General features: G+C 32.6%; 3 protein-coding genes and 1 long non-coding RNA gene across 7 annotated transcripts; 2 read left to right on the top strand and 2 right to left on the bottom strand.

Moving 5' to 3' along the window:
• Positions 1-4,366: 4,366 nt before the first annotated feature.
• Positions 4,367-5,117, bottom strand: LOC128296275 (uncharacterized). Its single transcript, XR_008286829.1, has 2 exons — positions 4,895-5,117; positions 4,367-4,593 (listed from the first exon to the last, which is right to left on the bottom strand). It is a non-coding gene; the product is annotated as an uncharacterized LOC128296275 (long non-coding RNA).
• A 5,327-nt stretch (positions 5,118-10,444) lies between these two features.
• Positions 10,445-16,289, bottom strand: LOC108470175 (mitochondrial Rho GTPase 2). 2 transcript variants are annotated; one of them, XM_017771435.2, is made up of 14 exons: positions 15,854-16,289; positions 15,411-15,543; positions 15,165-15,314; positions 14,639-14,815; positions 14,315-14,566; positions 13,530-13,598; positions 13,327-13,382; positions 12,968-13,049; positions 12,100-12,311; positions 11,884-11,953; positions 11,536-11,648; positions 11,093-11,243; positions 10,820-11,006; positions 10,445-10,709 (listed from the first exon to the last, which is right to left on the bottom strand). In XM_017771435.2, exons 1-14 carry the CDS (start codon positions 16,057-16,059, stop codon positions 10,636-10,638), a joined length of 1,932 nt encoding a protein of 643 aa, XP_017626924.1. In that variant the 5' UTR covers positions 16,060-16,289; the 3' UTR covers positions 10,445-10,635. The 2 variants fall into 2 exon arrangements, with proteins under 2 accessions (XP_017626924.1, XP_017626925.1); XM_017771436.2 differs by having other exon boundaries at positions 10,445-10,703; positions 15,854-16,285.
• Positions 16,290-16,453: 164 nt separating this feature from the next.
• LOC108468146 (pentatricopeptide repeat-containing protein At4g02820, mitochondrial) lies at positions 16,454-18,942 on the top strand. 2 transcript variants are annotated; one of them, XM_017769013.2, is made up of 2 exons: positions 16,454-16,997; positions 17,314-18,942. In XM_017769013.2, exons 1-2 carry the CDS (start codon positions 16,701-16,703, stop codon positions 18,565-18,567), a joined length of 1,551 nt encoding a protein of 516 aa, XP_017624502.1. In that variant the 5' UTR covers positions 16,454-16,700; the 3' UTR covers positions 18,568-18,942. The 2 variants fall into 2 exon arrangements, with proteins under 2 accessions (XP_017624502.1, XP_017624504.1); XM_017769015.2 differs by having other exon boundaries at positions 16,871-16,997; positions 17,311-18,942.
• A 1,564-nt stretch (positions 18,943-20,506) lies between these two features.
• On the top strand, positions 20,507-22,336 carry LOC108468327 (uncharacterized). Of its 2 annotated transcripts, none has more exons than XM_017769217.2 (5): positions 20,507-20,744; positions 20,827-20,892; positions 21,624-21,795; positions 21,873-21,962; positions 22,060-22,336. In XM_017769217.2, exons 1-5 carry the CDS (start codon positions 20,604-20,606, stop codon positions 22,230-22,232), a joined length of 642 nt encoding a protein of 213 aa, XP_017624706.2. In that variant the 5' UTR covers positions 20,507-20,603; the 3' UTR covers positions 22,233-22,336. The 2 variants fall into 2 exon arrangements, with proteins under 2 accessions (XP_017624706.2, XP_052887381.1); XM_053031421.1 differs by having other exon boundaries at positions 21,621-21,795.
• Positions 22,337-24,632: the final 2,296 nt, after the last annotated feature.

Raw genomic sequence — 24,632 nt, 5'->3', positions numbered from 1 at the left:
TTATCAATATATATGAGAATAATAGCTGGAAATAAGGATTAAATTGCAAGAATTTTATTTTCCTAACCCTAAGGATGAAATCATCATTAATTAAAAGTTTAGGGGCAAAATGGTAATTTTGCCTAGAGCATTAATTAAATGCATTAGAATATAAAATGAATGAAAATGATGATCAAATTTATTTATAAAGATCCGGACGACTCAAATATGAGACTTGATCGTGGAAAAGAAAAGATATCAGACTAATGAAATTATAAACACAAACAAGCAATGAGGTAAGTTCGTGTAACTTGAATTATATTCTTAAATGCTTGAGATTGTATGTTATATATGTGAATATGATTTGAATGTTCATTGTATGAAAATTTATGAAACATTGATAAATTTGATAAAAGGAGAAGAAATCCTGGTTGAATGAAAGGAAAATTCGATGGATCTCTGAAAAGGAATTGACGGTAAAAAGGATCTAGCCCGGACGGGTGATCCTATCCTGATATAGCCCTCCCGAAGAATATGTGTAAAACAGATTTAGCCCGGACGGGTAATCCGAATTAGGGTATGAATTTAGCCTGGACTGGTAATTCAGATCCAAGCTCATTAGAGTAATTGTCGTTGTAGGGGATCTAGCCTGGACTGGTAATCCTGACAATACTCTATGAGTTTATATTACAGGGGATTTAGCCTGGACTGGTAATCCCATTGTAAGGATGAGGTTCGCCGGAGTGTGCTCTTTGATATGAAATGTGTAAGACCATGGTTGAAAGATACCATGGCAACCTGTGTGTAAGACCATGGTTGAAAGATACCATGGCAACCTATGTGTAAGACCATGGTTGAAAGATATCATGGCAACCTGATATGAAATGTGTAAGACCATGGTTGAAAGATACCATGGCAACCGATATGAGATGTGTAAGACCATGGTTGAAAGATACCATGGCAACGTGACATGAAAAGAATAAGACCATGGTTGAAAGATACCATGGCAACATGACAGAAAATGAGTAAGACCATGGTTGAAAGATACCATGGCAACATGACAGAAAATGAGTAAGACCATGGTTGAAAGATACCATGGCAACATGACAGAAAATGAGTAAGACCATAGTTGAAAGACACTATGGCATCACGTCAAAGATAAATAAGACCGTGGATGGGAGACGCTATAACATCTGTTGAACAATTGATATTCAGGTAAAATGTATCAGATGACGAATGGTTATATGAAATGGTTGTGTGAAATGTTTACAAGAACTGGTCATATGGAAATATATGTACAAAAGCGTTGTATGAAATAATTATGAAAATGGATAAACGAAATAAGTATAAGTACATGGAATATAATTTATGTTAAGTTTGATATAAGCTATTACCGAATAAATATACATAAAATATATGGAAATGATGAAGCATAAAATATTGATATAATGAAATGAAGGATATATGCTTGTGAAGAAACGGTAAGAGCATGATATGTTTCATGACATGTACATATATGATTATCTTTGATATGTTGATACAAGGAAATTATGTAATTGAGACTATTATTAAACTCAAGTGCGACATGTCGAGAAAATAGATATATCAATGTTGAATTTATATGAGATATGTGCAAGTATACTAACAATGTTGTTGTTTGATGCTTATACAAGTGCCAAACTGTTGATTGAATGGTAATATATTTATTTTATATGATGCATTGAATCGGTAAGTATTTTAATTTTTTTAAGTGATCTGCAAATGGTAGTAATACTCCGAAACCCTATTCTGGCAGCGGATACGGGTTAGGGGTGTTACAATGTTTATGTTAACATGAATATGTATTATGACCAACTTACTTCCATATACGCAAAACATTAAGCCACTAGGAAAGATTTCTTAAATAGCTGTTGATATTGTTGAAGAAACAGATGTTGAGGATGTAGCTACTACAAATAATACTAAAGAAGGAAGCAATGACCATTAATACGAAACTGATGTTTCCTTGGATGAGATGGATGTCTCGGCTACATAATCACACCCGTTGAATCCAAACCAAGATGATTCCACATTTTCAAAGAAGAAAAAAAAAGGACTTCTGATGTAAATGAACAAATTTATTCTACTTCACTTATTGATGCTGTCATGTTATTAGGGGAAAACATACGAACTATTGGCCTTGAATTAAGTAGGAGCATTGTTTCCGAAGTGCTAATTCAAGAGAAGTCAGAAATGTTCATTCAAGAAAATGCCCAAAAAATATATTTGGCCTTATGTGAAGTAGGGGTGAGTATTCGATCGAGCCGAGTCGAATTGAGTCAAAAAAATTCGAGTTAGTCGATTTGATGAATCATATTTTAGCAACCGAACTCAATTTAAATTTTTTTGAATCGAATCGAATCGAATCGAGTGAAAAAATTTCAAGTTAAGTCGAGTTGAGTTAACGAATCATATTATTTATACTCAATGTTACGTTTACATTGACCGATTATTTAACTAGTAGACGAAGTACAATATTATTTAACTACATAAACAATATAAGTGTTTTACTTTTTAACTTAATGAGTAAATATTTATCAAAATAACGTAATTTTACCTTTTAACTTAATAGTTTTGACTTTTAACTTTAGAGAAGGTAAACATTTATGAAAACGACGTAGTTTTGCCTTTTCTTATTTGGATTCTCGGATAACTCAAATTGTGTAATTCATATGTGAGTTAAACCAAAAAACTTAATTTTTTTATTTGAGTTGATCCGAATAACTTGATTAACTCAAATAACTCGAACTATTTAATTCAAAATTTGAATTTTTTATCGAGTTTTTCGATCAGAATCGTATTTTTCTCACCCCTAATGTGAAGTAGAAGGATTAATTGAGGATGAGTACTTTCTTGCATTGAGCAAAATTCCAGACTATCCAACGCAAATACTCATTTTCTTAAGTCTACCTTCTTCTGTGCGATTGGAATGGGTGAGAAGATTTATTTCTACCCATTAAAAATCATGGTTGTGTTGGTGATGTTTTCGTATCTTTTTGTATATGTAATACTTGGGTGGTATAATGACATAATAGAATGCCATAGATTATTGTAACTTTTTTATGCTGTAAAATTTAACATATAGATTATGGCTTATAAGCTAATGACATCATATAACTTTTTGTTAATGTATGAACATTATGTTTAGATGTAAAATATAATTTTCAAGCTATTTATTACTTCTAATGTTTTGCTTTTTAGTTTGGAAGATAATTAAATTATTTGTTTTACTAATGATATTCTAACACATTAAATATGCATTACAGTTTAAAAATAATAAAGTAAGCTATATATTATTTTTCTAATCTTATATATTTTATTAATTCATATTTTAATAATAATTATATTAAAAATGTTATTAAATTATATGTTATTATTTTTATTAAATTATATTTAATAATACCCATATTAAAATTTAATAACAATAACAATAATCATCTATCTAAAAAATTCTTCTAAGAGTACTTTGGTCATTTAATCTTTTTTCTTATACTATTACAACATCTATTTGATTAAACCAAACACAAGAATACTATTATAGTTCTATTTCATTCTACTTAACTAAATAATTAAATTACTTATTACAATTCTATTTCATTCAAATCATCACAATTAATGAGATTCTGCATAAAAGGATGAAGCAGCTACATCACTTGACCTCTGCTCTTTATCACAACTTGTGGTTTCAAACCTCCCCACTACATTGCTCTCAGATTCAAATGACCATATGGTGCCATGTTTCTTCTAGGATAAAACATATAAAACTTCAACTTATTGTGTTGATTCATTCTTCAATATTTCTAAAGGCAAATGAAGTTAAATAAATTAATTTAGGAAAAGGGAAAAAAGGAATAAGCTATCTAAGATAAATCTTTAGGAAAATTATAATGAATGGGAAACTTTAAAGCATCTATAAGAAAAGTTAATTATACATTTTCAGATTCTTGTTCACATTAATATAGGTATAATAATTTTAGTTATAGATGAGAGAGATGATTCCAAATCAGTAGTAGACATTGTAAAGGCAATTTCTAGATGAAAATCATTTTCATATAGTAGGTGAAAGAGAAAGGTTGATATATGATGCAAAAATCTTAGATTGGGTTAGATAGCTTTATGATTTGTAGGTAAATAGAATCCTTCCCGATTCGATGTTTGATTCAAAGAAGAAGAATATCTGAAATTTAATCAATGGTTTGACACGAGGATTTCAACTTTTCAGAGGATCTATGAGGCAATACCCCATCTTCTTTCTTTTTTTTGTTTCTTTTCTCCCTACTCTCTTTCAATCGTGGTATTAGAGGCATATAGGTTGAACCCATCATGATTTCGCATCACACACGTGGAATAAATAAAATGATAATAGAATGTCATATTTTTAAAATATATTAATTTTTCATTTTAATTATTTTAAAATTTAAATTTCACATATAATCTTTTTCTAAATACTCGTGAATATTATACTATTATTAAATGGACTCGATCTTCTCTTTGTACCCAGATCTTGCAAAGTTTATGTAAGCTTCAGCATCGCCACGAGCTATTGCTGCATATTTTACCAGCATAGGTCGGTTTCTGCCATTAGAATGCATGAAAAGATAATATCAGGATCAAATCAGAAGACGGCCTTACAAAAACAATATGTCTTTCCAACCAGCATTCTAGTTTAATCCTCTCATATATTTACATTTTTCCAACTCCAGAAACTAAAAGAAGATTCCCTGATTCCTTTAACTAAATGAACCCAAAACCTCTCAACTTTTGAATGTAGTTCTTCTTCCATTCATTGTCCAAATTTACAAGTCATTTCGCTCACCATATGCAGGAAACAGATTGAAGATTTAGAAAGTGAAAACAAAAGTAATGCACTAGAGACCTGTGCTGTTAGCAAGCCCCTCGGTAAGCAAGTGGTTTGAATTTTCCTTTTCCACAGCTTCACAAAAAGTTGCCAACCATGGATCATCAACACGAGAAGCAGAATTCGGCCATTCAGATTTTGTATCCCCATGGTCAAAGGTTGCATCCATGCCCGTGGGTTCCGGTTTTTCCATTTCTGAGTTACAGATAAAAAAGAGTTTGTTTTAAGAGATCCCTAAACTTGAGTTAAAATTAAAATGAAAGTGCTACGTGTCATTCAATTAATTCGTCAATAATTTGTTAATAGATTATTAAAATTTTAATAATAAATAATTTAAATAATTATTTTAATTAAAATGACTAAATTAAAAAGGAGTTAAAAAGTGATTAAAATAGGAAGAAAATTATTTCGAAATAACTTAGTGCTATAGTTTACCCTTTTTCTAAAAGACTTCGAAAGAAAATCATTTTGAAGATAACTTTCTTTGTTTGTTTTTATCTGGAACTTCCTGTTTTAAAAATAAATATCCATAAAAAGTATTACCTTAAAATATTGGTCAAATTTTGCTATTAGTACATATATTATGCGTAAATTATAGATTTAATCTTTGTATTCTAATTTGATCAATTTTTCTTTTTCTTTTTAATTTTGAAATTTTAGTTTTAACCCCAACTGTTTAGGTTTAGGGTTTAGTGTTTAAAGAATATGTGTTGAAAGGTGTTGATTTTTGGAATGCCAGACTTGCTAGCTGGATTTGGAGGAAGATTTTGAAGCTTCTTTTTTGAGCTGTTTTTCTCTTGGGTGGAGTAGAGATATAGTTGGCGTAGATTTGCACATTCTTAGGCATTCCTTGATTGCATGGATAGACTCCCAACTAAAGATAGTCTTATTAAAAGAGGGATGGGGACTAAAATTGAGAGTAAAATATCCTTTCTTTGAATTCTCTTTTATCAAATTATGCAGAATTTTAGTACCAATGAGCAAGTTACATTGCAACATGTAAATGATATTGTATCAGAATTCTGCTTCTTTTTGGATAATTAAATTCATCACTTATCTAAAAAAAAAAAACCAAAGTTTATGTGTTATTTTAATATTTATTCTTATTATATATTTCTATATATTTAATTTTAATTTCATAACATATAAAAATAAAATAAAATTATATATTACAAAGTAAAAAATAGGTCAGACCGAGCTCAAACTTTGAATGTTAGAACTCAAGCTTAACTCATATATTTTAATGAGCCTAATTTTTTTGTTTAAACCCATTTTTTATTTGTCCAAACCTTTCTATATTTTGTCAGGTTTTTGAGTTTGGTCAACTAGCCTTGCCCTTGAATAAGTCTACTCAAATAGTAGCCCCTAAACCTATTATCTAAAATAGTGCATCTTTATTTTAATGAATATAATGTGAAAACAATATGTTGAAATCACACTACACATGATAATATGTTTGAGTATAAGATTTTAAAAATAAAATAATTTATCTATTTGAAAACATGAATTTGAAATTTAAAATTTGAAATTTAAAATTTGAATTACACTTATAATGTAAACAATAATAATAAAATACACATGTTATAGACAAGTTAGTTGGGATTTAATATAATATTTATTTGAACAAGTATAAAATATGAATTTGTCAAATCCAAAAATATTTTAATAATTTCAAATTCATTGCTAAATTGGTATCCAATAAATTCATGGATTTAAAAAATTGCCATGAATTTACATTTCTAACTATTTTACACTATTTTCAAAATCTAAATTCCTGAATGCTTCTTTAATGAATTTAATTGCTACTAGTAGGTGAGACTAAAATTTTAAAGTTTGAAAAGTACAAAGATTAAAAATACCAAATACATAGCATAGGAAAATTTAACTCAAAATAATTTTCATTTTTCCTTTTTGGTTTTCACCCAATGCAATATCTAGTAGTATATATGATGTGTTTCACTTTTGGAATTAGGTAGGACAGGGCTCACTACTATAATTGTTAACGTTCAATTATATATAATTGCATCATTGAATCACAAGTCCTCATGTTCCCTACCTGCTTAACAATGTGTCCTTAATTTCATAACCACAATTATTTCATAAATCCTTCTAAATGATTAAAAACAACGGATTTAATTAGCCACTACCTACATTACCCAAAACATTTCTCTATTTGGCAAATTAAGAGTTGTAAAATACTTAAATATAAATAAAATATTTATTACAGTTTCAATCAAATAACTATTATGTTTTGTATAAAACAAAGCAAGTGATAGTTGGAAAAAGAAAAATACTGTCGAGAAGCACGCGGCAGAAAATATAGAGTCTAGTCTGAGCGGCTCTTTTTGTATTTCCAGCGTTAATTGCAGTTCTGCCTCTGCCTATGGCTCTGGTATAAAAGAGAGTGGGAATATACCCACCCAGATTGATGGCATTGGCAATCAATGAATCAAAAATCTTCCTTTTTTTTTCTGCTTCATTTTCCTTTCTTTTTACAGGATCCTCCCATTTCACATCAATGATCAATCAACCTTGTCTCTTTTATTTATTTCCTTGACATTTTTACAGAAAATCAAAGAGAGCGCATCTCCTACCAGATTCCCCCCCTCCCCCTACTTTCTTCTTCTATTATTATATTTTTGACCAAACGGATTTGGGCGACTCTCTATAATGATATTTTTTCTATTTACCGTAGATTTTCTGAAGGGCCTATATGATTTATTTTTCGTCGTTTTGTTTGTTTTCTTCTCCAAGCCGAAACGTGGTGGTGGACTGACTGGAAAGTGCAAACATATTCAACAATCTACTGAATCTGCGCTTTTGGATTTTGGATTTTTTTTTTATAAATTACGCTAAAAGTTATTCAATCAATTTTGGGATATTTAACAAAATAGTCACTTAAATTTTAATTCAATCACTTAACTTTTAAAAAATAATAAAATAGCCACTACTATTTATTTTTTTGTTATAGACGTAACGGAGCTATCATTTTCCGTTGAGCTGCATTTTCCATCCCCTATCACTGCTTCCCCACCATCCAATAGCAAAGTTTAATTCTTCAATCTTCGCTATCCTTTCGGGCTCATGTTCCTCATCTTGTTCTTTTGTGGTGAGATTGCTCCTCCGATTCTTGCTGTCGAAGCATCCGGTTTGGAAAGAGAATTTTTTGGCAACGGAGGTCAAGTGGATGGTGGGGAAGAGGGAGAGGGATGAGAGAAGTGATAAGGGGATGGAAAATGGTAGCTCTAAAGTTCGTAATAGAAAACGATAGTTCCCTTACTAACGGAAAATAATTAGCAGTGATTATTTTATTATTTTTTAAAAATTAAATGACTGGATTAACACCTGAATAACTATTTTGTCAATTACCCTAAAATTGAGTAAATATTGGTGTAAATTATTATTTTTTAATCAATGAATTTTGAACTTTTAAGTTGATTTTGTAGGACCTTCTTATAACTCTTCGCTGTCACATTCTTACTCTAATAAAACCCCATAAATAACCTATTATTATTTATTTATTTTAAGCAAATAAGTTTTATTCTTTTCTTTTGTTCATGAAATAGAAGCACTTTATTTTAATTGAAAAACAATATTATGTTTTAAAATATTAGTTAACATTTCATACTAAAATACAAAAGTGAGAACGATGTAACCAAACTTCACTAATTTCAACAAACACATTAAAAATATATATTTTATTATTATTTTAGTTTGATAAACTTTATAAGATTATAAAATATTTAATCTAAAACTTAACTATATGATTCCAACAATTGTAACCTATCAAAATTAAACTAAATAGTTTAAATTGAACATTCATACCATAACATTCCAAAAACTTGCTTAAATAATAAGATTATCAAAATGTAAAATTACTTAACACGATATATTACTCTATTTAATTCAATTAATTAGAAAGTAAGATTCTATTGTTTGATTGAGGAAATGTAAAATTATTTAAAACTATATTTTACCTTTTAAAAAAATTAAAAAGTATATTTTATTTAACTGTCCTCATAAAATTTTATTTTATTTATAATTAATAAATTTCTCTGATACATTAATTCCTTATCTTCAACAGACAGCTAGGATTCTGCTTTGATCCAAGAGACCAGAAAAATGAAGAAAATATGATTTTTTTATTTAGATATGTAATAAATGGTTTAAAGGCCAATTTGACCAAAATGATAAAAACAAGAATGGTAAATTGTTGTCAAAGTAATATTTTGAGCAAAATGTAATATAATAGATTAAATATTAATTTTCTCAACCTATAATAACAAATAAATATAGTTGTAATATTACTTGAAGAAAAAATTAAAGAATTAGAGAATTCATTAGTTTTATTATTATTTCATTTTTAACAATATGAATCAATGTCATTAAAAAGTAAAGAGTAAATTTGCAAAAATATCACATTACCAAGGGAATATTAGAATTCCTAAAGAGGTCAAAAATCTTGACACTATTGAGAATGTTATATTACTGACTCAAGATAATGTTTAAACTTCAAACATTAAAATTTTACACTGAAATCTCACATTACCCGAGAATGTTACATTCCTTGAACCAAATGCACCCATTTTTTTAAAAAAAAAATTAGCTAAAATAAAATTTCCAAAAGTAACAGAACTTATTTGAACAAATATACTAGTTTACAAATTAGTCTAATCTAAAATAATTTAAATTAGTTTCCAAACTTAATCTAAATTAAATTAAAAGCATAGTTTTTGTATCCTGAATAGATCTATCCAAATAACATACGGGTCTAACTCAACTCAGATAAAACCGATCCTAGCTTTTCACATCCAAACTCACTTGACCCCATAAGAGTAATAATAACTTTATTAAGTATTATATTACAAGAATAATAGATATTATTTGAACAATTATTCAGGCATTTCAAGGCTTCTCAAGTCAAGCTAGATCTTGAACAAGCAAAGTTGTAAGTAACAAAGGATGGCCCGACCCGACTCATGAGATAGTCTAGGCCTAAGTCCCTTTGAAGTAAACAGCATCTGGGCGCATGGCCAAGCAGCCCGTCACCACAAGAAGAAATTTCGTTCACTAGGCTTTTTTGTCATTGGTCATTAGTCATTACCCATGTATTATTCTACCATGTCCATGAAAAGATCATAAAAATATAGTGAAAGAATGTAGTATCCTACTATTTCAATTCTAATCCTACCATTTTAAAGTTCATTTCTTCAAAACTGCTATTTTGGTATAACCATAGCTAGGCAATATCACCAACAGATCATGCATGTAAGGGGAAAACAAACAACCATCTAAGGACTAAGGGGGCAACATTGCTCCTTCCCAACAAGAATTGCCTATATACCTGCCTGCTACTCATAATGAATCTAAGCCAACTAACTAGTTCATTTTTTTTTCCAAGCTTGGGAGCTGTCCACAAGGCAATACAAACAATAATACTTTATTCCAAGGTTCACAGATCCTGTCATGACAGACAATTGGCATGAAATGCCACCATGAAATTGATACAAAATTGCATGTAGTTTACATATAACATATTTCAGTAGACAAGGGGAACAAACAAGAAACTTTAAATAAAAGGTAAATTATTTCATTCAATATAAGTGAAAGTAGAAAAGATTACCTCCTGCCTTGCTGAAATAATTGTCAAAAATTATTTACAGGTATCAGCTTGAAAACCCAAACAAGGATACATGTACTGACCATTTATTTGAGTTGCAAATGCAGACTAAAGAAATAGCTGTCAATTAGACTATCTTTCAAGTATTCTTCCTTGCAGCATAGGCGCGATAAGCTGCTAGTCCGACCACAGCAACAGCAGCCCCCACTGTAACTTAATCACAAACCCGGTTATTAACAAGCAAACTACAACAGCAACAATTATATTGTTCATTTCCATTGAAAGGAGAGAGATGCATTAAGAAATGACATAATAATATTAACCTGAAACAAACATAAGTGAGCTATTAACAAGCCGGCGATATCGCTTTCTTTTCTTCCCTTTCTCAGTCTCAGGAATGCTCAGATGAGGGTGTTCTGCTGCACATACTATTCTAGAAAATACACTTTTGGAATCTCTTAATTTCACACCTACAGGAATTGGAGCTTCCATTCCCAACTGCTGAGTAACCTGAAACAAAATAGAAATTCACACCATATTCAAATATTGCCATGGTTTTATTGGGTAAACAAAGCAGCCAATGATAAGATATTTACTCTAGCCGAGTTTTGCAGAGACATCGGAAAGGGATCCAAGTCATCCTTTGCTGCAATGAGTAGGCAAGGCACTCCATAACCACTTTCCTCTCCTCGCCTAGCAACATCCAGAAGCAATTCTCTAGATCTTTTCCATGAATATTCATCTGAACTGGCAATAGGAATACACTATCATGTAAGATAAGAAACTATTTACAGACATATCAACAGATTTCTACAGCCCTTTGAGGTGTTGGTTATTCTTCAACTTCCACCCACAAGCTAGCAGATTTAGCACAACATAGAAGCAGACAAAGGGAAAAAGTAGGATTAGTTAGTAAAGGACATTCAAAACCACTAAACTATTAATTTACAGGGGTTCATAACCACTGCTCTATAAGTATGCTATAGCACCATCATATTCTCATCTTGCAGCTTCAGACAAATAAAATATTTAACTTTACCTGTCATACAAAAACACAGCTACATCACAGGCAGCCAAACATTCCCTATTGGACAGCAATTTCTTAACTCCATCTTCTGGTATCTCTTGCAAAATAAGGGTCTTCTGAGAACCCTATAAAGTCAACAGAGTCACAAAGATTGCCACATCAAATGTGAAAATTTTATCAGAAATGAACAGCCATGTGAAACTTCTCATTATAATCACCTCCTCTTTTGAAAAATATTTTACACCCCACATTCATGGTCAAGGATCTCACGGTGAAAAAATGGGGTGGTAAGAAAAGAAAGGATACAAGTGAGTTGCACAATAATACCAGGACAATAGGGCATCTATGGCTATCACTCACCCCAATCTGTTCAACAGCATTAGCTACATGACGTACATCATTTGTTGGAGTGTAGTTGCTTGAGAAAGGCCTGCAGTTCAAATATTATTCTCATGAATGAAGTCATAGTATCAAGAATCTAAAGACAAAAACAATGGTATAATTTTATCAGATAACCAAAGAAGCTATAGAACTAGTAAGATCAATCAGCTGATTACAAAGGTCTAGAGTCAACACCTTCCTATAAATGAATTCAACAAAGCAGACTTCCCAGATTTTTTAGGACCAAAAACAAAGCAGTGGAAAACATTTTTTTCTGTCTGCTTCTTCTTACGATCTACAGATCTTCTCCTAGTAACACGAAGGGCTGAAGTTGGATCACCACCATATCCAATGCAAATCAAGTTAGCCAAACAATATGATGGATCCAGAGTTGTCATCAAGGCCCACTGCAAAACACAAATATGATGAGAGTTACAGTTAAGAACTAGATTGACAAGATTAAAAAGGTACAAATATCAATTAATACAGAGGAAAAGAGAAACCCTGTGTCTAGTATTTTTTTAACAAATACAAGAAATAAATCTGGTCTTGGAACCATGAATTGAAGTTTCCAGCTAAAAGAGCCAAGAGAAGAGAGAACAGATAAATGCAAAATATTCACAGGAGGCAATCACATTTTTCTACACATGTAGACCAAAGCACCAGTATGACATCAATGTTTAATTAACCATAGTAGTGAAATGGTAAAGTATGTACTTCCATTGAGATCTGTGAAAGAATGTATGGAAGTATCTAGCAATATCAGCCATTTAATCATACTATGTACTGTAAATAAGTGGAGCTTCAAGGCAACAGCATCCTAGTGGTCAATTCTTATTGAGTTATGTTTTACATATGCAAATTAGAAAAATGCACAAAAAACTTGTGAAATCTTTAAACAATAGGATCCTTAAGACGCTGTGCAGTCAGGCCAATAATGCAGAAAGTTTAGGATATAAACAGAACTCATAACAGGGATAAATGGCCAAGATAGCTACTAGGATGCCATCACCCATTATAACAAGAGTAAGAAATCAAGGAATGAGTAGTAGGCACAACAAACCTCAGACAAAAACCCATTAATAGTTAAATTTCCTTGAGGTGTTCTCTCTGCAGCGTCCACATAAGGATCCACAGTCCATGGACTGAATTAGAGACAACACATATGTTAATGGAAATATATTCCTGAAAATCGAATAGAATCGAAGAGAAAATTGATAAACAGCAACAAAGGCTAAGTCTAAAAGTTAACTTGCCATACAAGAAAACGAAGATCAGTAGATTAAAGCAGTAGAAGTAGATTGTCAAGGCTTCAAGTGTTTTACTGCATTGATAAATGGAGCAGTAGAACTGTGCTACAGAAACACTGTTAACTCTAACATGTCTATAAATGAAGAAGATAGATCCAGTAACTAAATTCACCTCTCTGGTGCAGTTACAAAGATATCATCAAACTCGGAAGGTTGCAAAGATCCATCCTGGTAAGTTCAAAAAAGAAGAAGAAATACAGTGATTGTCCATAAATTTGCTTTATAGAAACTCTAAATATGAGAAGGAATTGTCATAAACATTTGTGTCTTCTTATTTCTGTATAAGTGATAAGTATTTGGAAGATTAACACGTACATTATCACTGTCATACAATCGGAAGATCCCACGCAAAAAGTCGATAGCTTCATTTGTCAGCTCCACAGTCTACAGGATGTATAAGAGCAAGTATATTGCTATCCTCATAAAAGTTGTCATGAAAGGAATAATAAAATTATAGGAAGTACAACTATTCAACAAGTAAAGAATTTGTTACTGGGACATACAGAAAAGGGAAGGCAGGTGGGGTGGGGGATTTATCAATGATGCAGTAAAGTAGCTAAAACTTCAGAACTAGTGATACATGCAACATTAAAGCTCCATATTTCCTTCATACTGAGATCCATTAAGCATGACAGAGCTGATTAATACTTTAGAATAAATCATTAAGCTAAATCAGGACTAGGACCAAGCATTAACATGTCAGGTGAAGAACAATCACCAAGTCATTATTCACAACCTCAAAGAACCAAACAACAATTACCTAAAACTTCAGAACTAGTGATACATGCAACATTAAAGCTCCATATTTCCTTCATACTGAGATCCATTAAGCATGACAGAGCTGATTAATACTTTAGAATAAATCATTAAGCTAAATCAGGACTAGGACCAAGCATTAACATGTCAGGTGAAGAACAATCACCAAGTCATTATTCAAAACCACAAAGAACGAAACAACAATTACCATACATATGATTAATCAATTGCTTAGGAATTTAACCAATATATATATACAAGGAGAAGCAGACCAATAAACTTGAATGCCAATTTGGAAAAAATATTAGTTATGTGACATGTCTACTATCAAAAATAAGAGCTACCTGATCAGGGGCATGCTTGGTTGGAACTGGAAGAATATCATCCCTGAGCTTTAACTCATCATTATATCCAAACTTCCTCAAGACAGCCCAAGTTGTCTCAAGACGCCCTTTTTCTATAAAAAGAGCATGAAGAAAAAGGAACCCTTCAAGAGTAAGACCAAGGTCACTTACTCCTCCTCTTATCCTCTCTTGAACCACCCTCTTTACACCCACAATCTCAGCAGGTTGTAATGGAGCATTAAAACATTTAACCTGTTCATAAGTGCACAGCATGTCAAACTTTCCAACTTTTTAAGAGAGCCATGGTTAAGGACAAAAAGAAACCTGAAACTCATTCAACTCTGCATCACTAAGGGCTCCATCCATATCATGGTCACAAAGCATAAATATCCGTTTCAAAGCCCTAATACATCGAGGTTTCAGAGTTTGTTTCTCTTGATCAAATAGTGGAGCTGTTGGATGCAAAACTGCCTTTTGAGCATAATAGAATACATCAGGGACCTGGAGATTTTAAAAAGAAAAAAAAAGAACTTATATTTCAGCCCTCAAATCTGTAGTTACTAAAACACACAAATGGTAAAGAGATTTAACAAACATAAAGATAACATTTACCAATTGCTCAAAATTATAATAAAATAGGAAACACTTTCCAACAGGAAAAAAAGAATGGTGGAGGCTTGAATCACGATACCCACTAGAGTCTACAGCCACCAGTTAAAAGTTGAACTGCTAATGCTAATGCCAGAACATCATAAAAATAGATAGAGTAGCAACTGAAAAATGATTGTAAAGTTAACCTAGAAAATATGAACAATAAAAAAAAAAAAAAAAAAAGACAAAAAAAAGAAACCTGAATTAGAGTAGCAGAGGAACATTCTATACAGGTCTCGATCTCCCTGAACTGCTGCATGATGGGTGCCATGACCTGTTCCAAGTTCATGGGCTGACGTTCATCTCGTAAATCAAGTTTGCACCCAACAACAATCACTGGCGCCTTGATCTATTCAGATAGAACACATAAAAATAATAAAAGCATGTCATTGAATGAGTAAGCAAGAAAATATATATTATGCAAATGGATTATGTCAATGCAAACCTCTAATTTACGAAGCTCGGGAAGCCAGAAGCTACTCAGACGACTGAGTGTCATAGGCTGATCACAAGCATATGTTAAAACCACGGCATCAGCTCGCTTCAACTCATCAATAAGCTTTACTCTGCTCTCCATGCTAAAGGTCAATAACAACGGCAAAGCATTAGCAATTCAGTATGCAGCCACAACTCATCAAACTTCTAAAGCCATTAAATTAACATTAGCTGCTTGCCTTTCTAGTATGTAATCGTTACTTAAACAAAATAGCAATTCTTACATTACAGTTCTTTTATCATTCTAGAAAAACATAGAAGATCAATACGTTCTAAAAAATGGTAAACCATAATTAATTTAAAAAAAAAAGTAAACTCTGGAATAGCCGGATCAACAAAAACAATAACTAATATAGGCGTACATAGATATTCGAGAAAGTTCCAAACCAATACCTTGAGGAAGTGTCAACAATGGTAACGGGGACGCCATCGGGATAGAAGTCAGAGGGGAGTCGAGTTGGGGGAAGAACCGCCGGAACATATTCGGGGAAAGCATCGGAAGCTGCAGCTGAGATGAGGCTGGATTTACCGGTGCCACGATCGCCGGAAACGACGACTCTCACGCCGGTTCGTACACCAGCTGCTGATCTACTAGGCATTGGAACGCTGTTGCTAAAAAGGAATTTGTGTTCGTCCTCTTTTTTTCCCTATTGGGTGGGTGCGTTGAAGGATTCAAATCAGACAGGCGAGAGAATAGTAGGACAGTAGTTAGAGTGGGGGGCTACCTATTGGCGATTATTAGCGAAGGAGATTTCTATTCAAGGTGTGTGAAGCAAGTGTAGGGCCGGTTTTGCGTGTACTAGAACTCGCCTTCTCTCACGGACAATTGTCTCCTCTTTATTGGGTATGTTTTAAGCCCACTGGGCTTTTCTATACCCAAAAGCAGTCTAATTTCATCCCTAAATTTTAAAATATCCTAATTAAAGTATAGGTAATGTATAACTTCATCCTAGTTTTCAGCTTAAAATGTCAGTTCAGAACAAAATTTGACATGGACTTTAAGGTCCGAGTTAATACAAAAGCTTACAAAAGGACTTAATTGATACGTTACTACTTAATTAGAATGTTTTAAAGCTTAGGGACTAATTTAGAATCTGGCGCATAGCTTAGGGCCCTCTAGTAAAAGTAACCCCGTTTAATTTGTTATAGGGCGGTGTCGTTTATTTGGTTCCCTTAATTTTTCTCATAAACCCTAAACCCTGATCGTTAGCCTCTCCCCTTACTAAAAAAATTTCTGACAATGTTGAGGCGCTACATTCGGGCGTCCCTCTTTGCCGCGCGTTTTTTCTCGACTGAAGAAGCGGCGGCGGCGGAGAAAGCAGTAACAACTACTAAAAGCGCTGCGAAAAACTGTGGCGGCGGTGGAGTTGGACGAGAGACGCTGGGATGGAGGCTTATAGGGCTCGTGTATACCAAACGCAGCGCCGTGGTTACGATACGGAAATGGCTAGAGGAAGGACATACGGTCCGTAAGTACGAGCTCAATAGGATCGTCCGAGAGCTTCGCAAGCTCAAGCGGTATAAGCACGCCCTCGAGGTATCATTCTTACTTTCTTATTAATCCCTCCATTTGTCTACAATTATGAAGTTAATAGCATTGGGATGTTGCAATAAAGTCTTAATTTCAATTGGGAACTAGGTTTGATTGTGAATTGCTGCTCGTATTCTAGTTAACCAGAATAGATTGTTTTCTAAAGTTGTTTTTTGTTCTTCACCTTTCCCCCATTGTGAGATGAATCCCATTTATCGAATAATTGTTGCCTATTGAAACTGGGTATGAAGAATTTGCAATGAAATGTTTGTATTTGATAGTTGGCCTTATATCTATCACCGTGGTTATTTTATTGTAGTAGATATGTGAATGGATGAGATTGCAGCAAGATATCAAGCTTTTGCCTGGTGACTATGCCGTTCACTTGGACTTGATTGCAAAAGTCCGCGGATTAACTAGTGCGGAAAAGTTCTTTGAAGACCTTCCCGAGAAGATGAGAGGTCAAGCCACTTGCACAGCTCTTCTCCATACGTATGTCCAGAACAAGTTGTCTGCTAAAGCTGAGGCTTTAATGGAGAAAATGTCTGAATGTGGTTTCGTCAGGAACCCACTTCCCTACAATCACATGATCTCTCTATGCATCTCACAAGGGGAATTAGAGAAGGTTCCTGCAATAGTGAAGGAATTAAAGAAAAACACTTCACCAGATATCGTTACTTTTAATCTGCTGTTATCTGTTTGTGCCTCCCTAAATAAGGTTGAATCTGCTGGAAAAATCTTTGATGAGCTTAAGAAAGCGAAAATAGAGCCCGATTGGGTAACATATAGTGCATTGACCAATCTGTACATAAAAGGAAAACAATTTGAGAAGGCCGCATCTACTTTGAAGGAAATGGAAAAGAAGGCTTCTCGGAAAAATCGAGTTGTTTATCCCTCCCTTATCAGTTTGCATACAAACATGGGGGATAAAGATGGGGTTCAGCGAATCTGGAAGAAGATGAAATCATGCTTCCGCAAAATGAATGATACAGAGTATACATGTATGATATCGACACTTGTGAAACTTGGGGATTTTGAAAAGGCTGAGAAACTCTACAATGAGTGGGAGTCTGTTTCTGGAAGCGGGGATGCTAGAGTTCCAAACATACTGCTTGCGGCTTACATCAATGGAGACAAGATGGATGTTGCTGAGAACTTCTATCAGCAAATTGTTCAGAAAGGTATTTCCCCTTGTTATACTACTTGGGAACTTCTTACATGGGGCTATTTAAAGAAGCAACAAATGGAAAAAGTGTTGGATTGTTTTAAGCAAGCTGTTTGCAGTGTAAAAAAATGGAATCCAAATGAGAAGTTGGTCAGAGAAGTGTTTAACAAACTTGAGGACCTAGGTGATACTGAAGACGCGGAGAAATTGTTAGTTATTCTTCGGGATGCCGGCCATGTCAGTACTAAGGTATATAATTCACTTCTTCGTGTATATGCAAAAGCTGGTAAAATGCCACTTATAGTTGCTGAGCGGATGCAGAAGGATAATGTACGACTGGATGAGGAAACACATAAACTCATAAAATTAACAAGTAAAATGCGTGTGACTGAAGTTTCGAGCAGTTTTTGATGTTGTATGTGGAAGAGTAAGATTTCCTTTGGGATAAATTCCGAGTCATTTTGATGACAAAAGGTGCATTACACTGTTGGTGACTCTCAGCCTGCATAATTCAATGCAAAATCGGTTGCAGAAAGTGTTCTAAATGATAGAACAATACATGGCAGAGCAAGATTGGGTGACTCTCAGCTTGCATAGTTCGATGCTAAATAGGCTGCAGATAGTGTTAGAAATGACAGAACAATCCGTCTGAAACTCCATTTCTGATTGGTCTATTAACTGCTATTGTTGAATACAGAAAGTTCTATGTTAATTGCTATGAGCTTAAATGTACATTGCTCAGAAAGTAATGAAGGATGACACTTTTTCCTTGATTGAAATCAAGAACTGCACCTTACTGCTTCATTATATATGATTTCAGTCAGCTGTATCTGAAAGCCAAAACCATTGCATGCTTGCAGTTGTTTACCTATAAAAACTGAACTGAAAAATCTCACCTGAATTTGCCAACAACCCCCCAAAAAAAAAAAAAAACCCCAGAAAAAAAACCTCCCGTCACTTTGACAAGTGCCAAAGTTTTGGATAATTAGATAAACCTTTAGTGAACCGTGTATCTTATTATTGACAGATTTAGTAAGATTGACCTTTAACTTCGGACAAAATCATAAGTCACCTCTGCCAACAAGCAGTGAGTAGTTCACCAACATCATCATCATTATATTTGTTTAAGGTTTTGTTTACCCTTTTTGTCAGCTAGAGAAGTGGACCTACTTTCCTAAACCAAACAGGTTTTTATTTTTCAACATATGGGTTGAAATGTCAGAGTTGGTGCAGTGGTTATGAACATTTGGCTCAAAAGCTATTAGCATGTAGCTTTTCAGAGATGTGTGAGGCCATTATTTGTACCTTTAAACGCATTTTTTAATTAAATTAAACAAACTGAAGAAAACAGAAGGCGATGAGGAAAAATGGAATTGGAAGTGGGTTTACCGAAGCCAACCCAATCCACGTACATAGTAACCCTGGCTTGGCTTACATGAAAATACTTGAATACCCTCCACTAATTTTCTTACAACGGTGATATTCTATTTACATTGAGACGACTCATTTTGGTTTGTTTTTGGAGCAAACTCATTTTGGTTTGTTTTTGGAGCAAACTCATTTTGGTTTTAACAACAAAAAACAATCAGATGGCCATAAACATATTAGGACGTTAAATATATATTTTTCTATTACGCGGTCAAAGAGATTCTCCATTTTATTTTGGATTTAATCTAGAATTTTGCTTTTAAAATGGTTTAATTATGTGAAAATTGTAAAAGTTGTATATTTATTTTAATTTATTAGAATTTAATCCTTGTACCATAAGAAAAATGAAAATTTAATAACAATTGTAAACCTTCATCATAAATTACTAGCTTAGAATTAGCAATTTAGCAATTTATATAAAAAATAAACAATTATTAGCATTTCAAATTAATGTGTTTGCTAAGAGATCAACTTTTAATTTTTATAAATTATTGTTAAATTCTGATAAATTAAAATAATAATAATAATTTCTAAAATGAAATTAAGAACTAGACTTCTAAAAATATTTGACCAAAAAGCTTTTACGGAACCCATTAATGATGATGAGTTAAATTTGGTGGCAGCTATTTGCAAGCTTTTACAGAACCCCGTTAATGATAAGGGAAAAAGACACCAAAGAAATTACAAATGAAATTTACGTGGTTAGGTGCGTAATTATAGTCGAAAACCAAGGTCAATCTACAATCACAATTCTTGTTTCACGCACATGCTGGAATTCAGAAACGACTTGGTTCACCATCCTGTAAGCCGAAACTGGCATGCACGCGCCTTTTCATGAAAGTGAATAAATTATTATTTTATATACTCTCCTTTCCATCAGGCCCTTAAAAGACAAGCCCTATATATAATCTAAAATGGATGCCATTTCACTCAAACTCTTCCGCTTAAACCTGTGTAGTTGAGTTGCAGGTTAGAAGAAGTTGAAAGCTCAAAAGCCTCCCCTTTTTTTCTCCCAAAGAATGAAAACTGAAAAGCAAATTTCAAGTTCAACAATGGGTGCAGCTAGCGTCGAGGATATAGAGGTTGGGTTCGAAGAAGCTATGTCATGGCTGCCTTCTCATGTTCTCGACGAGGCTATTTGGGAAACCAAGATAAAAAAGGTCAGTCTTCGTCATCCTTATTATTTAACCATTCTTTTCTTCTTTTTTCCCGGTTGCCGATTTGTTTGGTGTTTAATTACAGGATGATGTGAACTGCAATTATCATCGCCATCGTTCCAAGTTGCCTGCTCAGCCTTTTTTTCAACCGGTATTCCTTTTTTTTTTTTTCTTATTTATATTGCTGCTAATTGTGAAACAAGTGGAGGAAGATTTTGGGTTTTACGAGAAAATTTTCGAAAAGCCAGGAATTAATTTATTTTGAATGAATATATATTCTACAATTTCCTGTAGTGAGTCTTTCCTATATAATTTATTCTTTATTTTTAAAAATGTTGATGAATGATATGATGGGATGAAGTTGTTTGATTGAATTATTTAAAAAACATCATTAAACATAGAAAAAATTAACATTAATGAGTTGGAATAACTAATAATAAAGTAGTGAATTGAGTTTTAGCTCGATTGAAATTAATATTATTATCGGCGTAGGAATTTCGAATAAAAGTTGTGGCAGCACTACGAGTAATTTTAACCATTATATAAAAAAACTAATAACAAAGTAATGTTATACTAAATCCCTAATTTTAACTAGTAAATTGACTCAAATAATAATTTAATTTTCAAGTTAAAACTTTAATTTTAAATTGAAATTTTAATCTAATCTTTTGAAATGGTGATTTTCAATAAAATTACATTTTATCTCTGTTTAAACATTTTTAACAGAACGATAAATATTATCAAATTTTTCTGTAACTCTTCTTTACAACATTTTTCAAAATCAATTTTCATCTAAATAAATCTTGTATATATCTCATAGATTTGCTGAATGAATCTGATTTCATATTTTGCTTTGACATTTTGTTTGTTTGTTTAAAGCAGTGGAGGGGGAGCTGGAGACGGCATCAGAAACCAAGATATTGTGGCAACGGGGGAGCATCCGGAGGACCTGGAATGCAGGCATTCTTCCTAGATTCAGGCCAAAAATCATGCGGCACTGGTGTTTTCCTTCCCCAGAGAGCTGGCACCATTTCTCATTCAAGCAGAAGACCAGGTATTTAACATTGTTTTATTTAAAGAATCAAATAGTTACTTGTGTTAAAAGTCTACAACATTAATCTCTTTTCCCAGCTTGTTCTCCAGTTCTTCTCCCTTCTCGGGTTGTTCAAGCTCTCAACCTCAACGTTCATGAATTAGGCCTCCAAATCTCTCCTCGCCGTGGTTTACCTCTTAACCTATATGTATATATATTCTACTTTGTGTGTGTATATATTGATCTTCGTTTCTGATACACGGAGTTACATTCATTTTCATGCAGATCCCAGAAACAATACAAGTACAAGACGTGGAGAGTTGAATAATTCGTTGAATAATAATAGTAATAATGGTAATAAAAATGGAAAGGATCATGCATCAACAAAACGTTGTGTGGTTTCCCAAACCGAAACTTCTTCGGCGGATATATTTCTTCCTAGAGAATGGACTTACTAGCCCTATATCAAAAACAAGGCCAAGATTAACCTATATTCCCAACCCCCCCCCCCCCCAACTAGGTTATTGACCATGTTAATATCATTGACTATGTTGTACGTGATACAATAAATGTTTTTTTTTTTTTACCTTTGGGTACAAAAGTATATGTTGAAATAATAATGATGAAAAAGAAAGTTTCATGTGGTTTTGTACATGATATATCCTTGACCTTGACATATAACATTTAGACCATTACATGTACCATGTTTAATCAGATTATATGTAATAAAATAATTATTGTTATTAAAATTTCCCAAGCTTCATTTTATATTTTAAAGAAATAAAATGAAATCTTCATATCTTGATTGAATTCAGTTAATGTATTGATGTAAACTCAATATGGAATTCTATGAAGATACTGAAGGAATTCTGCAAGGTCTCGTGCTAAATCGATTAGACCTCTAGTGATATGGCTCCATCACAAAATCAACATATGTTCTAGAAGGCATCCTTTAGCGTAAACCTCGCATATTGGTTCTTGCTGACCCGTACAAGTTGATGAGGTATTCTCAAAATTAGGTTCCGTTTGTTTGTCATAAAATGTTTTTAGAAAATAATTTTTAAAAATGATTTATTTTTCTGGAAATAATTTACTTTTATGGTATTTAGATAAAACTATATTAAATATTTTATGTTATTTGGCAGATTTTCGAAAATATTTTCCAAAAAACTGTTTTATATATATTAATAAATTATATATATATTAATAAATTTATATTTTAAATTATTTTTACATATATTGCAATGATTTATTTATAAATAAATTAGCTTAAATTTTTATAATTTCTAGACATGTTGTTCTCTTTCATCTTTCACTGGTTCATCTACCTGCTTCATTCGTTAGTTCGAACTTCTTCCTCTCAAGCCTTTGCTTGTTTCAATTAAACTGAAATTCGACTTGTTTCTTTAAGTTGGACTTTTGTGAATATGGAGATCCTTAAAAAAAAAAAGTTGATCAAAGATAAGATTGAGACAATCAATAGATAAGATTGAAGATCAAAGCTGAAAGGGATCTTGTTTATTGAATCTATATCTTTAATTCCACTCATGGAAGATTATTTTATTTAATAAAATATGATTAATAACTTTTTCACTTGAAATTTAATTATTTTATTATTAAAATGATATTTTAATTAAGATCATTTTATTTAATAAATGATAATTAATTGACTTACTTATATGAAATAGCTATAATTTTACTTAAAAATTAGACTATATGTTGTTATAAAGAACTAATTTAATAAAGAACGTGCTTCGTAACTATGGATGTTGTTATAAGTGAAAAGTTGTCATAGCAAAATGATGTTATAGCGGGTGGCTGTTATAGAGACAATGGATTCTATATGCATATATATCTCAATTACATCCATATAAATATATATATATATATATATATATATAAATATAAATTTTAAAATTATAAGAATTTAATTTAACAACTATTAATTTTAAATTTAATTATAGAAAATTTAAAATGGTTAAGATAAAAAATCTAAAAGTTGGTTTAAACCAGTACAGGTTAGTACATATCGGTATTGATTGAAACAAATCAAAACATACCAAAATGATCGAAAAGGACCAAAATTTTTACCGAAATAGAACATAAACTATTTGGTACCAATTTAGGACCGTACTAGCCAGTACGATACCGACTACCAACTCCATATAGCTACTCCCCATACCATAGCCAGCGCATCAACACACTGGTTTCATTAAAAGCACGCTTCATTATTGTTTGTTGGAATTCCCTGAATATCGAGGAAAACAAATGGTTACTTAGAGACTTGTTCTCAATACTCTCAGTAAGACAAATAACATTAGTAGCATTAAGTTGAATTTCCAAATTAACAATATCAAGAGATTTTGCAAAATGGAGGGCATCCTTTAGATCCCACAGCTCCATATGTCTCACTGAGCCCCTAACCCAATGTCCCTCATGGCTTCGTATTGAACTCTTAGCTCCATCCTTGTCCAAGTCCCCCACCGAAGAATATCCGGTATCAAGCTTGTGCCAACCAAGAAACCTGCATAATGGTGGAGATTGGCTTTCGTTTGATTGGTGTCACTATAAGAAAATAGACTTTTAGTGGCGCTTTTTAAACCGCCGCTATAGGTAACGCCACAAAAATTTGTGGCGTTTATTTAAAAAAATGCCGCTAAAAGTCATGGCTTTTAGCAGCGTTTATGGGAAAAGCGCTTCTAAAAGTCATGACTTTTAGCGGCGTTTGTGGTAAAAGCACCGCTACAAGTCATGGCTTTTAGCTGCGCTTTTCCCACAAACGCCGCTAATTTTGGCAAATTTGCAATATTTTTTTCACCAATATCCAGCCTTTCCTGCATTAAAATCCAACCAAATAC

This window comes from Gossypium arboreum, chromosome 8, assembly GCF_025698485.1.
Source record: "Gossypium arboreum isolate Shixiya-1 chromosome 8, ASM2569848v2, whole genome shotgun sequence".
In the NCBI taxonomy this organism is placed as follows: Eukaryota; Viridiplantae; Streptophyta; class Magnoliopsida; order Malvales; family Malvaceae; genus Gossypium; species Gossypium arboreum.
Note: the sequence above shows the minus strand (reverse complement) of the source record. Positions and strands in the feature narration are given on the sequence as shown.